The 17,357-nt window shown below is 41.9% G+C and overlaps 1 protein-coding gene across 1 annotated transcript in view; it reads left to right on the top strand.

Annotated features, from left to right (window-relative positions):
- The window catches only part of myo3b (myosin IIIB), a 64,552-nt gene that overhangs the window by 33,541 nt on the left and 13,654 nt on the right, over positions 1–17,357 (top strand). The window contains exons 24-33 of the mRNA XM_026144901.2: positions 699–778; positions 1,549–1,569; positions 2,733–2,810; positions 4,294–4,499; positions 7,108–7,219; positions 7,358–7,520; positions 7,939–8,019; positions 9,445–9,541; positions 10,841–10,892; positions 11,826–11,949. Of these exons, the coding sequence (XP_026000686.2) occupies positions 699–778; positions 1,549–1,569; positions 2,733–2,810; positions 4,294–4,499; positions 7,108–7,219; positions 7,358–7,520; positions 7,939–8,019; positions 9,445–9,541; positions 10,841–10,892; positions 11,826–11,949 (1,014 nt within the window). The remainder of the gene's footprint in view (positions 1–698; positions 779–1,548; positions 1,570–2,732; positions 2,811–4,293; positions 4,500–7,107; positions 7,220–7,357; positions 7,521–7,938; positions 8,020–9,444; positions 9,542–10,840; positions 10,893–11,825; positions 11,950–17,357) is intronic.

The following is a 17,357-nucleotide window of genomic DNA, read 5'->3' as shown; positions in this document are numbered from 1 at the left end:
TCGAAGTTTGTCTGTGTGCGGTAGAAAATCTAGAACAATTGTTGGGCTGTCACTTTGGCTTTATCTTTAAAAAAAAAACTTAAAAAGGTTTTCCTTCTTGCCATACACGGCTGCTCGGGTAATGCTGCCTCCTGTGTCTGCAGACGTATTTTTCTAAAGGTGTGTGTGGCACATCTGTGCAGCTATTGTTTATTCATGGAGTAAACCCTTTGAAATGTGTTAAGATACTTCCCACTCATTATAAAAATCCTGCCACCCATGGATTAGGACTTTGATGTCACCAATCCTGCTTCAAAGGCTTCTTTCACTGCTATTAATCACAGTTTAGCCTCTGAAGATATAGCCAGAGAAAACATTTGGACATCTTGTGCAGAAACTTTGAAATGTTCAGACTGTCTTGCATATGCTATGTTCACATCCTTTCCACTGTGTGTGGGGCTGTTGGACTGCTGTGCACACAGATGCACTCCTGAGCCCATGGATTCAGCTTAGTTTTTTTTCCTTTATACTCTCCTGCTCTATGAACACCAACATAGTGGTGCACGCTTTATACACCTTTTTCTTGTATGTTGAATAAAAAAGAAAAGAAAATCAATCCCGGAGTGTTTACTGAAACGCCGCTGGCTCATTCCCAAATATTATTTGCTTTCTCATATTACTGCATGAAAGTCCACTGGCTTCATTCTTGTGTTCAACAGGAAATCTGGCGACGTCCAAAGCGAGAGTCACCGCCGCCTCCAGATCTCTCCCACCACAGCTTGGTTCAGGACGCACCAAGGTGAGCATTCAGCCGTAGCCCGAATCATCACGTGCAAAAAAAAGCCCCATAATGCTTTTTTTACATTTTTTTTTATTTGTTGCTCACAGGCATTGCACCATAAGAAACCCAGTAAAAACCTGTGCTGTGAAGCATAGCCACATTAATTGACTGCCCTGTTATGTTTGCTGTCTTGCTTGTGGTGATACAGCATCGCCATCTGGCACTCAGTGTCTACATCATAAAAGTAGTTTCTGAGACTTAGTGAATATTGTTGTTTTTGTCGCTGGCAGGTAGCGTTTTAAATTTTAAGGATGACTTTTGCAGATTCTCCTAAATCAGCTTAAATCACTGCATTGGCTTGACGGTTTTCTTTCCATGATATTTCATGTAGAATCTCTTGTTGCATCCAGCAATGCTGATTGTTCATGTTCACTCTAAGTTTGTTTGAGCTGAGTCTTGGCAGCATCAGTGGCTGGAAATTTTCTTAAAAGAAAAAGCTCTTACTGCCTCTCCCTCTGAACTTTAACACTTTGATTTCTGGACCTTCTTTGTTTAAGGGGCAGAATTTCACAAGCTAATAATATCTCTAAGATCGCATTTCTTAAATGACTGAAAATATTCAGCCTATGTTGACTAACTTTAATCTGATCTTTGTTTAGGAAATACGAAGTCACATGATGCTTTAACACTCGAACCTCTCTTAAAACTGAGTTTCAGATTCCTCTTGTCTTTCCATTTCTCTCTTCCTTTCCTTCCATGTTATTCGACAACATGTGCTGTACTCAAAGTCTCCCAAATACCTGTTGAAGGTAAGAGCCCTGTTTGATAATAGTAAAACTTTCTGAATCCAAATGCACCACCTCTGAAGCACAGGACAGATCTGAGAAAATAAACCCAACATAGTTCACTGAAGTTATCATCGCATTATTGTAATCCAAAAACTAAAACTTCAAACTGCGCTTCACAGACTGACTGTGCAGCTCCAGTCATAAAACATCAATCACAAGCTGCTTTTGGAAAATGTAAATCATCCCTTTTGAACCATTTTTTCTCCACACAGCCACATTCCTGAGTTATTAATGTAAACAAATGCACTGCGATGTGTCTTTTAGATTATAAAAATGCTTCATGTGAGACGGAAACAAAGGCCAGAATAACAGTGGGAATAATAACAGTCCTACTTTGTTGAGCTTCCACTAAGCACCTACTCAGTTATTCTTGAAGAAGAGAGGACTTCTTAGTAATAACTCTGTGAGACTGATGTAATATGTATGCGTCTCGTTCTCAATCAGAGTTGGAGAAAAGTTGACAGAAACTGACGCTTACGAGAAGCTACCAGTGCGCTCAGATTAAAGTGACAGTTGTTAGAACAGTGGAAGTGAGTCTCCGATAGCCGTTTGCTATTCTGAAAGCAGATCATACAGAAGTACAAAGTGTCGGAGTGTCTCGTTCCTATGCAGCTCGCACAGCCTTTCACGTACCTTCCTTTCTCCGTGCAAGGATGAAATAAAGTATTAAGATATTCACTTACTATAAAATATCTATTGCATCATTAATTTTGATGAAGCCATGAACTGCGAAGGCCATTAGAAAGCTTATATTGTGTCCTCGTTAATCCGCCGTCATCAGGATGACTGTCTGCTCGGTGACGGCTAGTCTCATTACTCAGAATGCTCTGCAATTTTCCCATGCCCCACAGCAGTGCCGAATTATTCTCTAGATTGTTAGCTTTAAGTGTTTATGAGGCTGTGTTATACAGACGGCACAGTTAGTACAGCTGTGTTTTCCCAACTGGCCCATTTAGAGGAAGGGGACCTGCTGTAATAATACCTTTATTTCTGCAGAGCCCGCTGAAGATGTCATGTCGCAAATGAACAGCATCTCATTTGAATCTGCTGCATTTTATGTTGCAGTGGCCTAAGTCTGGCCTGATCATCAGTGCAGCGTGCTTATCGCGACTGTTTGTGTTCAGGTGGACACCATGGAGATGATCCGCCACCCAGAAGAAACCACCAAGATGAGGAGACAGACGGTGGCCTCCTATTTCCGTGTAGGTGTTTGCATTTCTCACTAAAAATGACTGCCCGGATGACACGTACTCCACCATACATCAGCAGGAAAATGAGACTGAAGTCTGCGTGCTGGTCTCATTTTGCCGTTGAGCATTTTTAAACTGTGTACTTTGTTTGTAAGAGTAACAAAGAAAAGCTTCAAATGTGAAAATAAAATGATAGCTGCTTTTCAGGTTCAGCTGAGCAGCTAATGATCTTCATAACATATGAAGCTGCAGACTAATTTGAAGCTCATACAAATATGATTAATTTATGCTGTATCAATAACTCCAAACAGCAAGATTCAATGACGTAAAGCAGGAGCACTGATTGTCTGAAAACAACTAAAAGCCTTCCACTGATGAGTGGATTAACTTGTTATTAATATGATGTTGTAACTGATCAAACCAGCAAAGTCTGTGATATCAATGGATCCTTCAGTTATTACTGATATAATATTTACATTAAATGAATTATGGGTATTCATGTGTTCTTTGTCAATTTACCTCTGATGAAAAGCATTAAAAGATGTCCTCAGCTTGCTCTGGGGACTAGCTGGGGAATGTTTGCTGAAGATGGCTGGTGGACAGCAAAATTGAATTTAATGAATTTGTTCTGTGTAAATCAGTAACTGTCTGCCAACAAGTCCACTGCAGCTTTATAAAGTAGGGGTTGTACTCACTTGTGGACACAAATAGTTGCAGACACCATGGATGAGTAGTCATTTCTGTTATATTGCCTTGTAGGACGAGTGTGAAGTTGAACAAGTTAACACAGAATTGGCAGGTACTTGAACGTCTGCAGGGATGTCATGCTCATGGCCTGATGATGAAATGTGCTCTGCTTTGGTCAATTGGATCCAAGTGAGAGGACCTTAGCATACTCATAGACTATGAACCTGTAACACACCTTTCATTTCATAAAATGTAAATACATCTCAGTAAATACATCTTTAATTAGTGCTTAAAAAGAAAGCAAGTGGACTTTTTTGGTTTTTGAAGACGTCACTTCTAAAACAACTGATGGACAAAACCCTATATTTAATCCCAAAGCAGGTCACATACCTTGTTTTTAAGTGCTGAAGACTGCCAGGACCTGGATGAATGAGAATCTACTTGCACACTTTAATTCGTTTTGTTATTACATTGCATTTTTTTTTAACATTACCATAACTGATACCAACAATTCTGCAAATAGAATTACACAGTGTTGCTTTTTTTTCAAATCCCTAAATAATTCATGATGTCTTTTACTTTAGAATTGAAAACACTGTTGTGTCCTGTTGGGATAGATTTGTTTATTGATTCATACTGATTCATTCTCGTGGGTACCATCGAGCTTGTTATGAGACTGTCTGGAAAAAGTTTGAATGCTTCTTCCAGTGCAGATCTGATCTGACCTTTGAACCCTGATAATATGAAACGATATAACTGCTCTCTCGTGTCTTCTCTTGCTTCTGCCCTCATTGTTGTGTTTGTGCAGTACTCCCTGATGGACCTGCTGTCTAAGATGGTCGTGGGCCAGCCACACTTTGTGCGCTGCATCAAACCTAATGACGACAGGCAGGCACTCTGCTTCTGCAAGGAGCGGGTGATGGTGCAGCTGCGTTACACTGGGATCCTGGAGACGGTGAACATCCGCCGCCAAGGCTACTCCCACCGCATCCTGTTTGAAGACTTTGTCAACAGGTAAGAGTGGCGTCGAGACAGGCGGCGCCTCCACTCTGCAGCACGCACGCACACTGACACAACCCCAGAGATGGCGTAGAACAAGTGAGCCGTGCTCTACATCACACAAAAACACGGGTTCTTTAATTAGATAGGGGTACATGTTGAGCAGAGCAAGAGGCTGACTAATTGGCAGTCATTAGTGATAGTGCAAGACTAAATCCTGCAGCTCTTTTAACTGGGTGGATACTCCAGTCTGGAAGATATGGATTAAATTCAAACAAGGAGGAACTGTGATTATAAGGGGTGATGCATTTTAATAGATTTCCTTTTACTATTCATAAAGAGTTTGTTCTTATACTCGGTGACCTGAAAAAGCTCAAACATAGTCTCCTTGTCCCATCGGTATTACATTAGAGCACAATTAAAACAAGTCTCATCATTAACGGGGGGCTTTACGTAAGGGTGTTGTTTTGGGTTTTTAAAAATATGGGACAGGATCCGTTTAACTGTTACTAAGCACTACACGCTTCCTCCAATTTAAAAGCGTACACCTAAATTTTAAGGGGAAAAAAATCCACACATTTAGATGAGGCTGTGCGAAAATGCCAGAAAGCTTATGTTTGATCAGTGTTCCTTTGAAAAGTATTCCAGCCACCTCTAATGTGGAGACTTTAAGATTATATAAAATTTAATTAACTTAGAATTGTGGAAAGAAGAACTTTGAGATGACTGGTTAGTGTCGTTGCTTCGGGGGAAGCTTTAAAAATGTGGGCCTAATTTTGGCGAGCTGAAACTTTGAATGACCACATGGTGTTTCCCTGCATGTCCTACTTTTGCTCCCAGTATTGAAGGCCGATTACTGGAAGATCGCACACAACCCCCGGCACGATGACGTCCCTGTTGTCTCCTGTGCCTGAAGTGTGCCTGTGTGAGAAGGAGAGTGTGTAAATATATTTTAACCTTGCTATTGAATCCATATCATCCTACCTGAGCCAGGCAGAAGTCATACAGACAGACCTGAATGGCTAAACTGCACCTTTAGTGAAAACTGATTTAAATTTGTGCTCCCATATCAAAGGCTCGTCTGATGTTGCAGTGCTTTGTATTTACCATCAAAGAAATAACAGGTATCAACAGGAATTAGAATGAAAGGCTGTAGACTGAGGCGGGGAGGGGAGTTCAAAGAAGTTTTTCTTCTTGTTGTTGTTCTTCTTTTTGACCACTGCCAGAACACGAAAGATGAACGAGTATTTCTGGAGCCTTGATGTCCCTGAGCAAACAGTTAGAACCACTCTGTCCTATGCTGGTATTTTATAAACAGCAGGATCAGTGGATGGATCCAGACAATGTGAGCAATAAACAGCGGCGTGGGTGATGCACACTGATAGGCCTGCGCTAATGAGGATCTTCTGTGGCCACTGAAATAGGAGACGATGATGCATTGAAAAGGGATCCAGCGCTGGTTTCTGTTAAAGAGTCATGTTTGACTCAGATTTCTGAGCAGCAGGAAGTTTTTAACTGTGGTTCTCTTAACAGTACTTCTAGTAGCAATGTGCAACAAGATGTTGATATTGATAATGTCATTTCTTGAAGACAGTTAAGTAAGTAGGCACTACGTCATCCCCTAGTCTACCAAAACTAAGTTAGCTAAATTATCAATATCTTGTCAAATATTCAACATTTCAAGATTTGTATATCAGATGGCTCCAGTTTCAGACACATGCTTGATTTATTCTCTATAATTTAGTGGTTTATATATTTTCCTAATAAGTGAAAGATTCCTGGTTCAATCCCAGGAGAACACAAAGATCCCTTTGAGCTTGCATTAGGAGGGTATGGAGGCTTATTTCACTTAAAAAATCAGAAGTTTGAAGTTTGAAGCTGTAAGTCAACATTTTTAGATACCTAACTTGAAACTTTTAGACTGCCTAATCAAAAAATAAATGAATAAGTGGCAGAACAATCTTTTATAGGAATGACATACGTTAAAAATGTGTTAAAAAAGTTGCCAAATCAAATATGTGATCCCTTGTCACTAAGAAAGCAGTTGAAAGTAGCTTTTTAAAATTCTTTAAATCTGTTTATATTGTTCTATTATTGGCATGTCAGTGTCTCAGGAGGTAAAGCAGGTTGTCCACAAGTTCATAGTTTGATTCCGGGTCTTCTAGTTTGCACATAGTCTTCTCTGCATCCATCTGACTGCCTGCTACATGCATTTGTGTGCATGCATTTGTACTGCTTAAAGACGTCGAATAAAGCTCTGTCAGTTGTGTGTCAGTGAATCTGTGAATGCAGCTTGTAATAAAAACACCTTCAGCAATTCGTTAGCCTCTTGACACCCTGTGTTCTCATATCGGGACACTGTATTTTGGGTTTTCTGCACAGTTTTTCACTTAACTTAGTGTTTTATCCAACCTTGATTTTATTGTGTTATGCTTTTTGAGGACGTAAAAACTATGTAACAAAGTAACGACTTCCTGTGCAAAGATAATGCTTAGTTTTTATATTTATCAGCTCCAAATACTCCCAGATTTTTTTTTAAATAATAGCAAAACACAATATCTCTGCTTGAGTAACTACATTTGTTCAAAGGTGTCCTTTTTCTCTTCATTATCTCCTCTTCCAGATATTACTATCTTGCATTTCGGGCTCACGAGATGCCTGAAACTAGCAAAGAAAACGCTGTTGCCATACTGGAGAGGGCCAAATTAAAAGACTGGGTGCTGGGAAAGACAAAGGTGGGGTTATTTTTAAAACAAAAAGTTTAATATTGAAGTTATTTGTATTTGTAAAAGACATTAAAGTTTGTAAAGACATAAAAGAAATAGACATAATCAAGCTTTGGATGTCCTAAGCAGAGCAAAATGTCCTGTCAGGTTTTTCTGAAATACTACCATGTGGAACAACTGAACCTGCTGCTGCGGGAAGTAATAGCTCGGGTGGTGGTGATGCAAGCTTACACTAAAGGCTGGCTCGGGGCCCGGCGTTATCGAAAAGAGAAGGAGAAGAGAAGCCGTGGGGCCACAATCATCCAGTCAGGTACGCTGGTTTTGATTAAACAGTAAACAGGAAGAGCGATTATTCAAACTTAAGTCAAAAATATGAAAAGAAAGATGAGTTGTGATATATTCTTTTATCGGTCGTGATGAAACAGGTGCAAATTTGATGTGAGGTGGTTTCTTAATGACATCTAGCCTATTATGTGCCTGTGAGTCTTCATAAAAGAGATAGTTTGATAACCACAGCTTGACCTATGAGGGTTAAGAGCAATGCTTCAGAGCAGACAATAAGACCTCAGAGAGTTCAAAGGGATCCATCCCTCTGCCACCTGGTTTAGCAGTGTTTTGAAGTGGGATCTTGTGTAGTATGCGCAGTCTATTTTGTTTCACAGAGGTAGGTCAGCAATCTCTCGCACACACACACGCATACACACACTGTCTCTTTCTTTTCCCCTTAGCCTGGAGGGGCTATGTTGCTCGGCAGAACCTCAAGCAAATCAAAAAAGAGCGGGAAGAGGCAGCTGTCCGCATACAATCAGGTAAAGAAATGTTTAAATTTTCAAGTTCAAATATTCAAGTGGAGACATCTGGAATTTCTCACGCGGCCCCATGTCCGGTGGAAATTCGCGCCACTGTTTTCATACATTTTCAAAAGGAAACGGGATAAAGGCCTGGAAACCTTACATCTTTGTGAAACACCTTTTTGATCTCCATGAGTGGCCTACGAAATAGTAATAATTAATTAATAATGCATACAGAAAAGCTTTTGAAAGTTTGGGCAGCATTTGGTCCCCATGTTTCAGAAGAACAGTGCATACTGAGATCCTTTTTTTTCTTTCATCTCTTTCCCAGTAAAGGCAAGAGAGGGGCTTATCCCTTCTGTTTCCTCACGACTTCCTCTCTCAAATTCCTGGCCTATTACACAGCTCTCACATACCAGAAACAAGATGCCTTTTTATACTGTCAACCTTTTCATCTGAAATGTAAATTAATTCTTACTCAGTGTGCCTTGACGAAGATCAAAGTGGGCACATTAACCTTCCCAGCCCCCCTCCCCCTCCTCGGAGGCTCTCACTGGAGGACAAGGGAGGGTGCCAAAAGGGGCAGGAGAGAGGAGGGCAGGAGGGAGGAGATCTGGCATTGTTTCCCCTGGCTCTCCTAAGGGCTGCCCTCATCTGGCACATGGAGCATCTCAGTCGCCTGCACACCTTGTGTAAATGTCCTCCATTAAACCCTTGTAAATAAAGCTGCAGAATGGGTAAACATGGTTTTGGTGTTGGGAAAGCCTCTCTGTCGCCGCTGTCTTTCTTTTTAGAGAAGCGTGTTTGTGTGTGGCCGCCGGGGTTCGGGAAGGGGATGGAAGGCGGGGTGGGGGGAGAACCTGAACCTGACATAAGTGGGGCCTCAGCCCCCCGGCGGAGCACTCCAGCACATTCACTTTGTGTGTTCTCTGCAGCTTATAGCCTTTGAGGTGGGCTGCATTTGCATTCTGAAAATAAACAGATGCCTTTCAAATGTATGAGCCTGGTGGCTTCTCAGATCTCAGCGGGGCCTGGGGGACATGCTCACCATCGATCAGATTAGACCATGCAAAATAGAACCATTGCTCAACAATGTACTTGAGCCTTCTTTTCCTGTGCATATAATTTTACCAGAAAAACACAAAGCCCGTCGACGGAGTAAGTCAGCAGGCTCCTTTTACCATCCGTCTGAGCTCAGTGTGTCTCAATAATCGCACAAAGTTTCCTCACTGCAGCGCCACAGACCATATATGCATGCTAAACACATCTCACTTCCTCGTGGGTGAATCCAGAGTTTCTTAATACAAAACTGTTTGGTGCTCCTGATTAATATATAATAAATACACTTTGTGTGTAATTGTGTGAGCATGCAACATGTATATGAGGACAGGGGTGAGGCATTTGACCATTTGACAGCGTGTCTGGCATTCATATCCTGTGCAGCTTACAGGGGCCATCGGGTGCGTCGGGACTGTGGACCCCAGGAGCACAGATGTCACCCTGAGGCTGGAGAAAAGACCACCAAAGAGGAGCATTTAGGGTGAGCTTTGACATTTGTTGTCCTTCAGCATCTGTTCTCATTGGTCTCATTTTTCCTGTACTTTGATTTCTTTTGTAATTTCATTTGCTCCTCATTGCACAGACAATAGTCCACCAGTAGCCATGGCTGACTGAGCAAGAGGCCTCCCATGCTTGCCATTCATCTTCAGCCTTTGCTGGATGAGCTGCTTTTGCCCCATAATGAACTGCTGTTTCACCCAAAGGAGAAAGCTCCTCCCTGTGCACCACCTCTTTCAGTTTTATAAACGTAATAAATAACTTTCCACCAAGATAGCACACTTGTCTGACCACAAGCGGGGCTGGGTGCTGCACTGGTGTCCAGATGTACGAGCTTGTGTTTATTCAGCATATGGGCAGGCCAGACATTAAGAAAGTATTTGCTAAGCGGGAGAGCAGCCACTGAATGAATAGCGGCACACGAGGTGTTGATGGCAGCTTTTACCTTTTTTTTGTCATTAAAAAAGTCTCTAAGCATCCTAAAAATTGTTTTAAGTATCCCCGAATGATTTCAGACCTTTCACAATAGCTCTTAGAAAGAAAGACGTAAAATTAGAGATGCATTGCATATCTTGTTTAAATCTTCTGCGACATTTTGGTCAAGGTTGCGCATTTCTCTCCCGACTCCAAAACTCCAAAATACTAGATTTACACATCTGAAAATGTTATGCTTGTTGTATACTCAAACCGAGCAGAGCCTCATCTGGGGATTTTTCTCTCCATGTTTACAATCATATTCCTTGGTGGGAAAAAACTTCAAACCTCCACTTAACAATTCTGTTTAATCAGTGTTGGAATATCTCCATATATATTTATTTTGACATGATCTGGCCCATTTTCCTGCGGTAAGATTTGTGTTCTCACCTACATGCTGTTCTTTTCCCTTTTGATACCCCTCCTGTCTGCCATGCATGAATTCTGTGTTTGCATCCAAACAGCAGAGCCTCCGGTTGCATTGCCAGTTCCAAACTGGATGAGATTTTTGTTTTTCTAGACCCGAAGCATGACTGCCACTGGCTCGCGGCATTGTGCGTGCAGATGTTGTCTCGTTGGTGTTTGCTTTTTAAATAATGCAACATGAGCGAACGGGCGCAGAAACACATCGGCGCTTTTTTGCTCCGCAAATTACATAATCATAAAGTGGAGATGTTTTAGGAGCAAAAAAGACAAATAAAAATCATCCTCAGCTCTGGATTTCTTTGTAATAAGCTGATGCAATATGCTTTATTTTGCAGTGATCATTTTCGTTCGTTTTAGTTAAAAGTGCGTCTTAATTTCACAGGTACAGCCCGGACAACAAAGAGGCAGACGGAGATTACACCCATAAAAAAGATGTAAGTAGCAGAATATCAATGAGCATTTTCCTTATGCCTTACTAGCTGTGTATGTAAAAAATAAAATAAAATAAAACAATGCTGCTCCTCTACAAAGCAGCTTTAACCCAGATTATTCTTTGGGAATTTTTTGAGTCCTTGAGACAAAAGAGTTCTCTTGCTCCAACCTCCATCTCAGCGGAGAAGAAGACAGGGTGGTACAGGAACGAGAGAATCAAAAGGCTGGAAATTCACGGCTGAGAATAAATGCTCGCTCTTCCCTGAGGTGATTTGTCTTTGCGCTCTTCTTTCTACAGATGTTAGACCCCTTTTTTAGTAAAGACCTGAGGTTCTTTGGTAGCACTTTGATATCCTGCTCGGATTCAATATGTGAAATAGAAGAGCCACTCCGTGACTTGGAGCACATCACAGTCTTTGAAGTCTGATCCAATTTTTGCTGCTCACCATTTGATGTTGAAAGGATGAAATGAGGAAAATGTACAGTTTTTGCCAGTAACTCTGCTGAGCATATGTAAGATTAAAAAAGCAAAATCCTTTGGAGGATGTACTTAGAAATGTTAAGCAGATTAATACTTTCCTATAGCTCTTTTATTCAAAGATAAAATTAAATATGAGAGGAAGTCTGTATGTGCTGTTTTTCATACTCTCACAATTAAGTCAGTGTGGTGCTGTTTGCTAGGAGGTAGGGCTAGTAAAGGGGGGGGATATGCAATTGCATTAGCATTTGATTAACATTGCAAAGCACATTAATGGGTTTGAGTTATATGAGTGCCAAATTGTAAATTGTAAATAAATGAATACAACATCTACATGACTAAATTGAAAAAAAAAAAAAAAAAAACGCATTACAGGGCATGCTTTAACTTGTATATATTCATTCAGTGCTTTCATTGACATTGCTCTTCTGGGTGTGTTTACGCCTCCTCTTTCAAGGTTGGCCCTGACAGCCAAGACAGACAAGTGAAAGACATCAAGAGAGACAAAGGCAGAGCAGAAGACAGTGTAACGACGCCGTGCAGGGAGACGGCAAGGCTGCGAGACACGCAGTGTAAACAAGGTAAGCCCGAGCACAGAGCTGGCGGGTGCAGGTAATTACACAAAGAGACAGCAGAAATCCCGCTTTAATGGATAAAGTGCCATTTTTAATACGAGACCCCTTTCAACCTTTCATCCCAGCCAATCCCCTGCTGCCATTCTTTGTTGACAGCAAAAAAGAGCGGCATTATGGGCGATCATTTCTGTGGTATTTTAATAACTCAGGTCAGCTCATCATAAACGTCTCAAGGCAAGTGGAGGGGGGGGAGTTTCGAAGTGGCACGAGCACTTCAAAGCTTTCGTTCTCCTGCATGGCGGGCCCTTCACTAAGGATCTCATCAGTGACTCTAATAGACCTGCACAGTAACGGTGACACGAAAATACACAAACCCTGATTTGTTGAACATATGTTTGGTTTGCTTTTTGCCCCAGGCGACGAATTACATTAATTCCTGCTGCCTGGAAGGCTGAGTGGGTGGCTGTGCAGGGGGCCTCTGATTACGGCCGTCACCCAGCCCACCGCTAGGGTAGCCTTGGTAATGGGGCCCGGCCCTTCATTAATGTTATTAAAGGGGTATGAGGTAAGAGACCGAGGTGGAATAGTGTTTAGCGTTGCGGCTGAGAGATTATGGGGATTAGACATGATAATGTAACACAGACAGGGCTCTCCAGCAGGCCCGGGATTAGTGTCAGCACGCCACAGCAGGTCTGGGTTAGATAGCGGCTAATTCGGTAATGCTGCATACAGGTGACCCCCGCTCCCAGGCATCACTGCCGCTGAAGGGAGGCAGTGTTTGATGAATTTATAATGTCAAAGTGATTATTGAGAGGAAACATGGCGGTGAATGTGAGGGTATTTTGCCTAAACTGGTGCTTTGCTTTGCTTTTTTCCTCCAGTCGGTCCACATGTAAGTTTAAAATAATAGCTGAATGATTTTCTGTTTTTTTGTTTTTCTTTACAGTTTAAAGCCCAAGAATTTGTTCAAATGTAAAACAATGAATTCATAGCATCATTGCATCAATAATAAAGCATGCCCACAGTAAGGCTTCGTGGGTATACCTGTAAAGATGGCTTGTGTCAAATTGCTTTCTTTCCTAGATTAAGTAGTTTGAAGGACATTTTTGGGCGGTGCGAGGTGAAAGGAGAATAAAGCCACTACAAGCAAATGCAGAAGAAATGCTTCTGCAATTGTTTAAGCATCCTTTGATTGCTATGCATAAAATGTCCATCCTTAAGAAATTAAAATGCAAAAGTAATGTTTCTGGAAATGTTCCTCTTTATTTGTAAATAATTTTAAAAAAGCAGGTCGCTCATGTGCACTGAAGAAAAATTACATTTGATTTTGGATCACTGTGAAACATTGTACAAAAGACTTTGGTCAAAAAAGACTTTTAGGGTTCATGTTGATGCAACAAGGGGATTTTTGCAGTGATCTTGCAACCTCTGAGATTTATCCTGGGGGTAAATGAAGGTTAGTCTTTTAGTCTCTTTTCCTGCAGCACATCAAACTCTAATGCTTTTTTTAAGTAGGTAAGTTGTAAGTTTTCTAGATCTGACAGTTCAATTATGTTGAAATTTTCAACAGAAAAAATAGCCTGGACTAATTCCTTAGATATTATATGTGGAGAGATTTTCAGGTATTCATCATTGCCTCTTTTCCTGCTTCATTTATGTTCCTGCTTGTGGCTCTGACGTCTTTCAGGAAACCCCATTTGAATATGTTGAGGGAGGCCACAGTGGCTCATGCACCCAGGGCACACTTTGATCCCTGCAGATCTGAGGGTCTTTTTTTTTTTCATCCCGAGGTTGAGCAAGTCATGGAAGCCTTGCCCTGCCAGATGTTTGGAGACCAGACTTCTTCCTGTGTCTCATCCTGCCGTCGCCTCTGGTGATCGCATTGGTTCTCTCGGGCTAGAGTTCGACCTGGAGTGTTTCAGGACACCAGTAGAGGGAAAAAAAAACAGAGAATTAACCGTGGTAATCGAATTACTCCACCCCTCCAGACACCCGCGCGCTCTCTACACGCTGCTCCCATTAAAGCCAAAACACCAGGGCGTGACCTGGAACCTCTCAATGTGTTTGACGGACGTTGGGTCTTTCCTGCATGATTTTAAAAAGCCTGGTGTTCAACTGAGAGATCTGTTTCACTGTATATCCGACACCAGGCTAAGCGACTGTTCTCCCTCTTTAGGCAGATACCCACAGTGCTGTATTTTATGATGGGGAGAGAGCATTAAAACACTTTGTACTCCAGGCGCTCGCAGTTGTCTTCAACACCAACCTTTGATTTTTCTTTTTTTCTCTCTCTCGCTCTCTCAGCGGAAAAAGTTACACATACGCAGTGTTGTCTTGTAAGCTACACGTTCAAGGCGATGTCACCTTCCGTCACCTGTCTCCTGAGCACTAAATATTAATGCAACATGTTTGGAAATGAATCACAGAGATGTGTGCAGAAAGAAAGCCTTTGCTAGCAAGCAGCAGATATGATCAGAGCGCTGCTTATGCTCCTCAGCGTGGTAAACAGGATGGTGCCGAGGATCAGTCAGAGCTGACTTTATGGTTTATGAAAGCTGAGCTACTTATGTTAACAGGCTTTTTGAAGATTATAGTTGTGGTAAACATACATGTCAAGAGAGAGACAGTGATAAAGTGGGGCTACGACACAGCCCAATTACCTCTGTGCCTCAGAAGATGGTTAACCTGCTGGCTTGAAAGGATGAAACAAGAAGAAGAAAAACAGGAAAATAGTTAAAGTAATGTCTTAATGGTTATAGTTGCATCCCCTCTGCACAGAACACGGTACAGTCAATAAGAATTGATTTGGGTTGTTGCTCCGAGCTGTTTCTGTGCTTTATAGCTGCAGCTGGGAGCGCTTGTTGGAAATGTGGGCGCAGTTTTTCCCCACACTGAGGTCATCCCACACTCACAAGAACATTTCACTTTCCTCTCCGCCTGCTCCTTCCCTCAGCTCTTAAACGTCTTCCCGCATGTCCTCCCACAAGGTTTGCAGCCACCAGGTGCTGCTCCACAACGCCCCCCCCCCCCCCCCACCCCCCCCACATACACCAACACCATCACCACCAAAGCAGCATCACGGTATCAACATGCATCTGCCAGACAAATGATCCACCCTCTCCATGTTCTCTAGACAAATACTCTCCCTCCCTCTCGCTGTCTCTCAGCCTTTTGATTTATCTGTCTGTCTCCACATATCGCCGCGTCTCCACCGGATGCCTTCAGTTTTAGGCAAATTACAGGCTCGACGTAGCGGCAGCAGAGATTTGGAAGGGATAGGAAAGACTCAACTTAACGGAAGGAGTTGCCTCTGTCTGACGCTACCTACGTAATCCTCTTAATGTCAGTGGGAGTAGTTAACAGGATGTACTTCCAAACTACTCATCATCACAATTCCAACAGAATAATCTCCTCAGACATTAAAATCAAGGTGGAAAACGATGCTCAGAGTTCTCTGTGATTTTTCACATGTCGATTGAGTCACTTGGTGTACTTTAGCAAACTTTTCCAAGCACAAAATGCTATTAGGTTGTTATTGTACTAATTTTATTTAGCAAAATTTGCTGGTATTCCACTGATCAAGAGAGAAAAGGCTCAGTGCCCTTCATTTCCATATTTAATCTGTTTTTGGCTTTTCTTGTCATTCATCTCTCCCTCATCGTTCTTTATTCTTTTTTACTTGTCCTTCTTGGTCAGGGTTATAGATTACATGTATTAAGCTCGTGACAAATGATCGACTCCCACAATCAGATTTCTCCTCCTAGCAAGCATTTTTGTCAGGAGTCAAAGTTCCAAAAGTTGCTGTCAGTGGAAATGATTGATTTCAGTGTGAAAAATTGCTTGTAAGTAACAACATCCTCTGCTTGCACTAGTGAAAACAGATGCAGGATCTGCCCCCTTTTTCTGCATTATCTGCGAGGCTTGATCAGTTCGGCTTCTAATTTAAAGCACATGACTGGCTATTAAAGGAATGAGAGAAAGTTCTGGAAATGCTCTTCCACTTTGCATATCTGGTTTGGGTCTTTGTTTGCAAGTTAAGAATAATATCTGTTACTGTTTGCGTGCATGTGTGTGCACGTTTGTGTGCATGCTGTCTGGGCTAATGTGTGCGTGGATGTGTGTGAAGAGGCGGTTGTGAGGTAAAGAGAGGGGTCTGGATTGCACATGCCTCATTTAGACATCAAAGGCCTCTGCTGATGATTTTTCCTTATAATCCATGCCTTTTGGTGCCTCTGCTCTCTCCATCTGAATAAACAAAACCCGAGCGGTTCTCTGTGGTCTGGGAGAAGTCAGGTGATTGCAGCACGTGACTTTGGAAGTAAATCGATACATCTCTAATTTATTCCACTAAAAATCCCTTTTAGCGGCTCTTTTATGTTGTTTCTGAAGAGCGTTCTGATTTCCAAGGGATTTCAAAGTGGTATTTAGAGATGTAATACGTCTCATCTGCTAGTCTTTGAAAATAAAAGAAGTACCTATCTCCCAAAAAAAAAAAAGAATTCTTTTTATCTCAAGAAGCAAACATGTACAATATGTAAGTCTTTCACCAAGAAGAGCAAACACTGCTTGGCTTTCTTTTGATAGGGAGAAATCAATATTGCATGAAACTTACTGCCTCTGTATTCCCAGTTGGCTATTATTCCTCCCCACCCCAAACAGCAAACGTTACCCACGATCATTTAGCAAACCCTTGGTGTGAGCCGCTGCCTGACCCCTTCCCAGCTCTGCCCACCCGTGTCCAAGCTGTGCTCCCATGCCAGAAGCCAGTTTGGCAGGCTCCCTGCCTGTAATGTATCTGCAGGAGCAGCATTCCTCTGGGGCTGGCCTGGATCAAATGACAATGGTTTCCCAAATGGAGGCACAGAGATGGGAGGCCTGACCCATCCTCTGATCTGCTACACGCTCTGATCGCTGCAGGTCAGGATGGATAAATTGTGAGGCTAAACCTCCTGTGAGATCTGCAGGGTTAGATACAGCACCTGAGCGATAAGAACTGCATCCGTAGAAACAGACACATTAATATCTCATCAATGTCAGTAGGAAAAAAAATGTCTTAGTAGAAACTGATAAAATAATAAAGCTGCTGAGAGATTTTGCAACATTTTCCATTAAAAACATCAAAGAGTGCAGTCGTTGTTGTGTGACTGTAGGTACTAAACTACAAGGTCATTGTCCTACATGATCATTTTTTTTATCACGTAGGCCCTTATTTTCCAAATTCGCCACCTCTGCCACATTTCAATAAATTTTTATTGAAAGTTCTACGTCACCATCCTGACAAAGAGGAGCTGTAAAAGAGCAAATTCCAGTGCCAGTACCGTATCCCACAAATCTGAAGTAAGCTACCCCGAGCCAATGCTGAATATTTTTCTTCTTTTTGCACAAATGCCACCTCTCAACCAAGTTTCATGAAA

Source organism: Astatotilapia calliptera, chromosome 16, assembly GCF_964374335.1.
Source record: "Astatotilapia calliptera chromosome 16, fAstCal68.1, whole genome shotgun sequence".
NCBI classification, from domain to species: domain Eukaryota; kingdom Metazoa; phylum Chordata; class Actinopteri; order Cichliformes; family Cichlidae; genus Astatotilapia; species Astatotilapia calliptera.
Note: the sequence above shows the minus strand (reverse complement) of the source record. Positions and strands in the feature narration are given on the sequence as shown.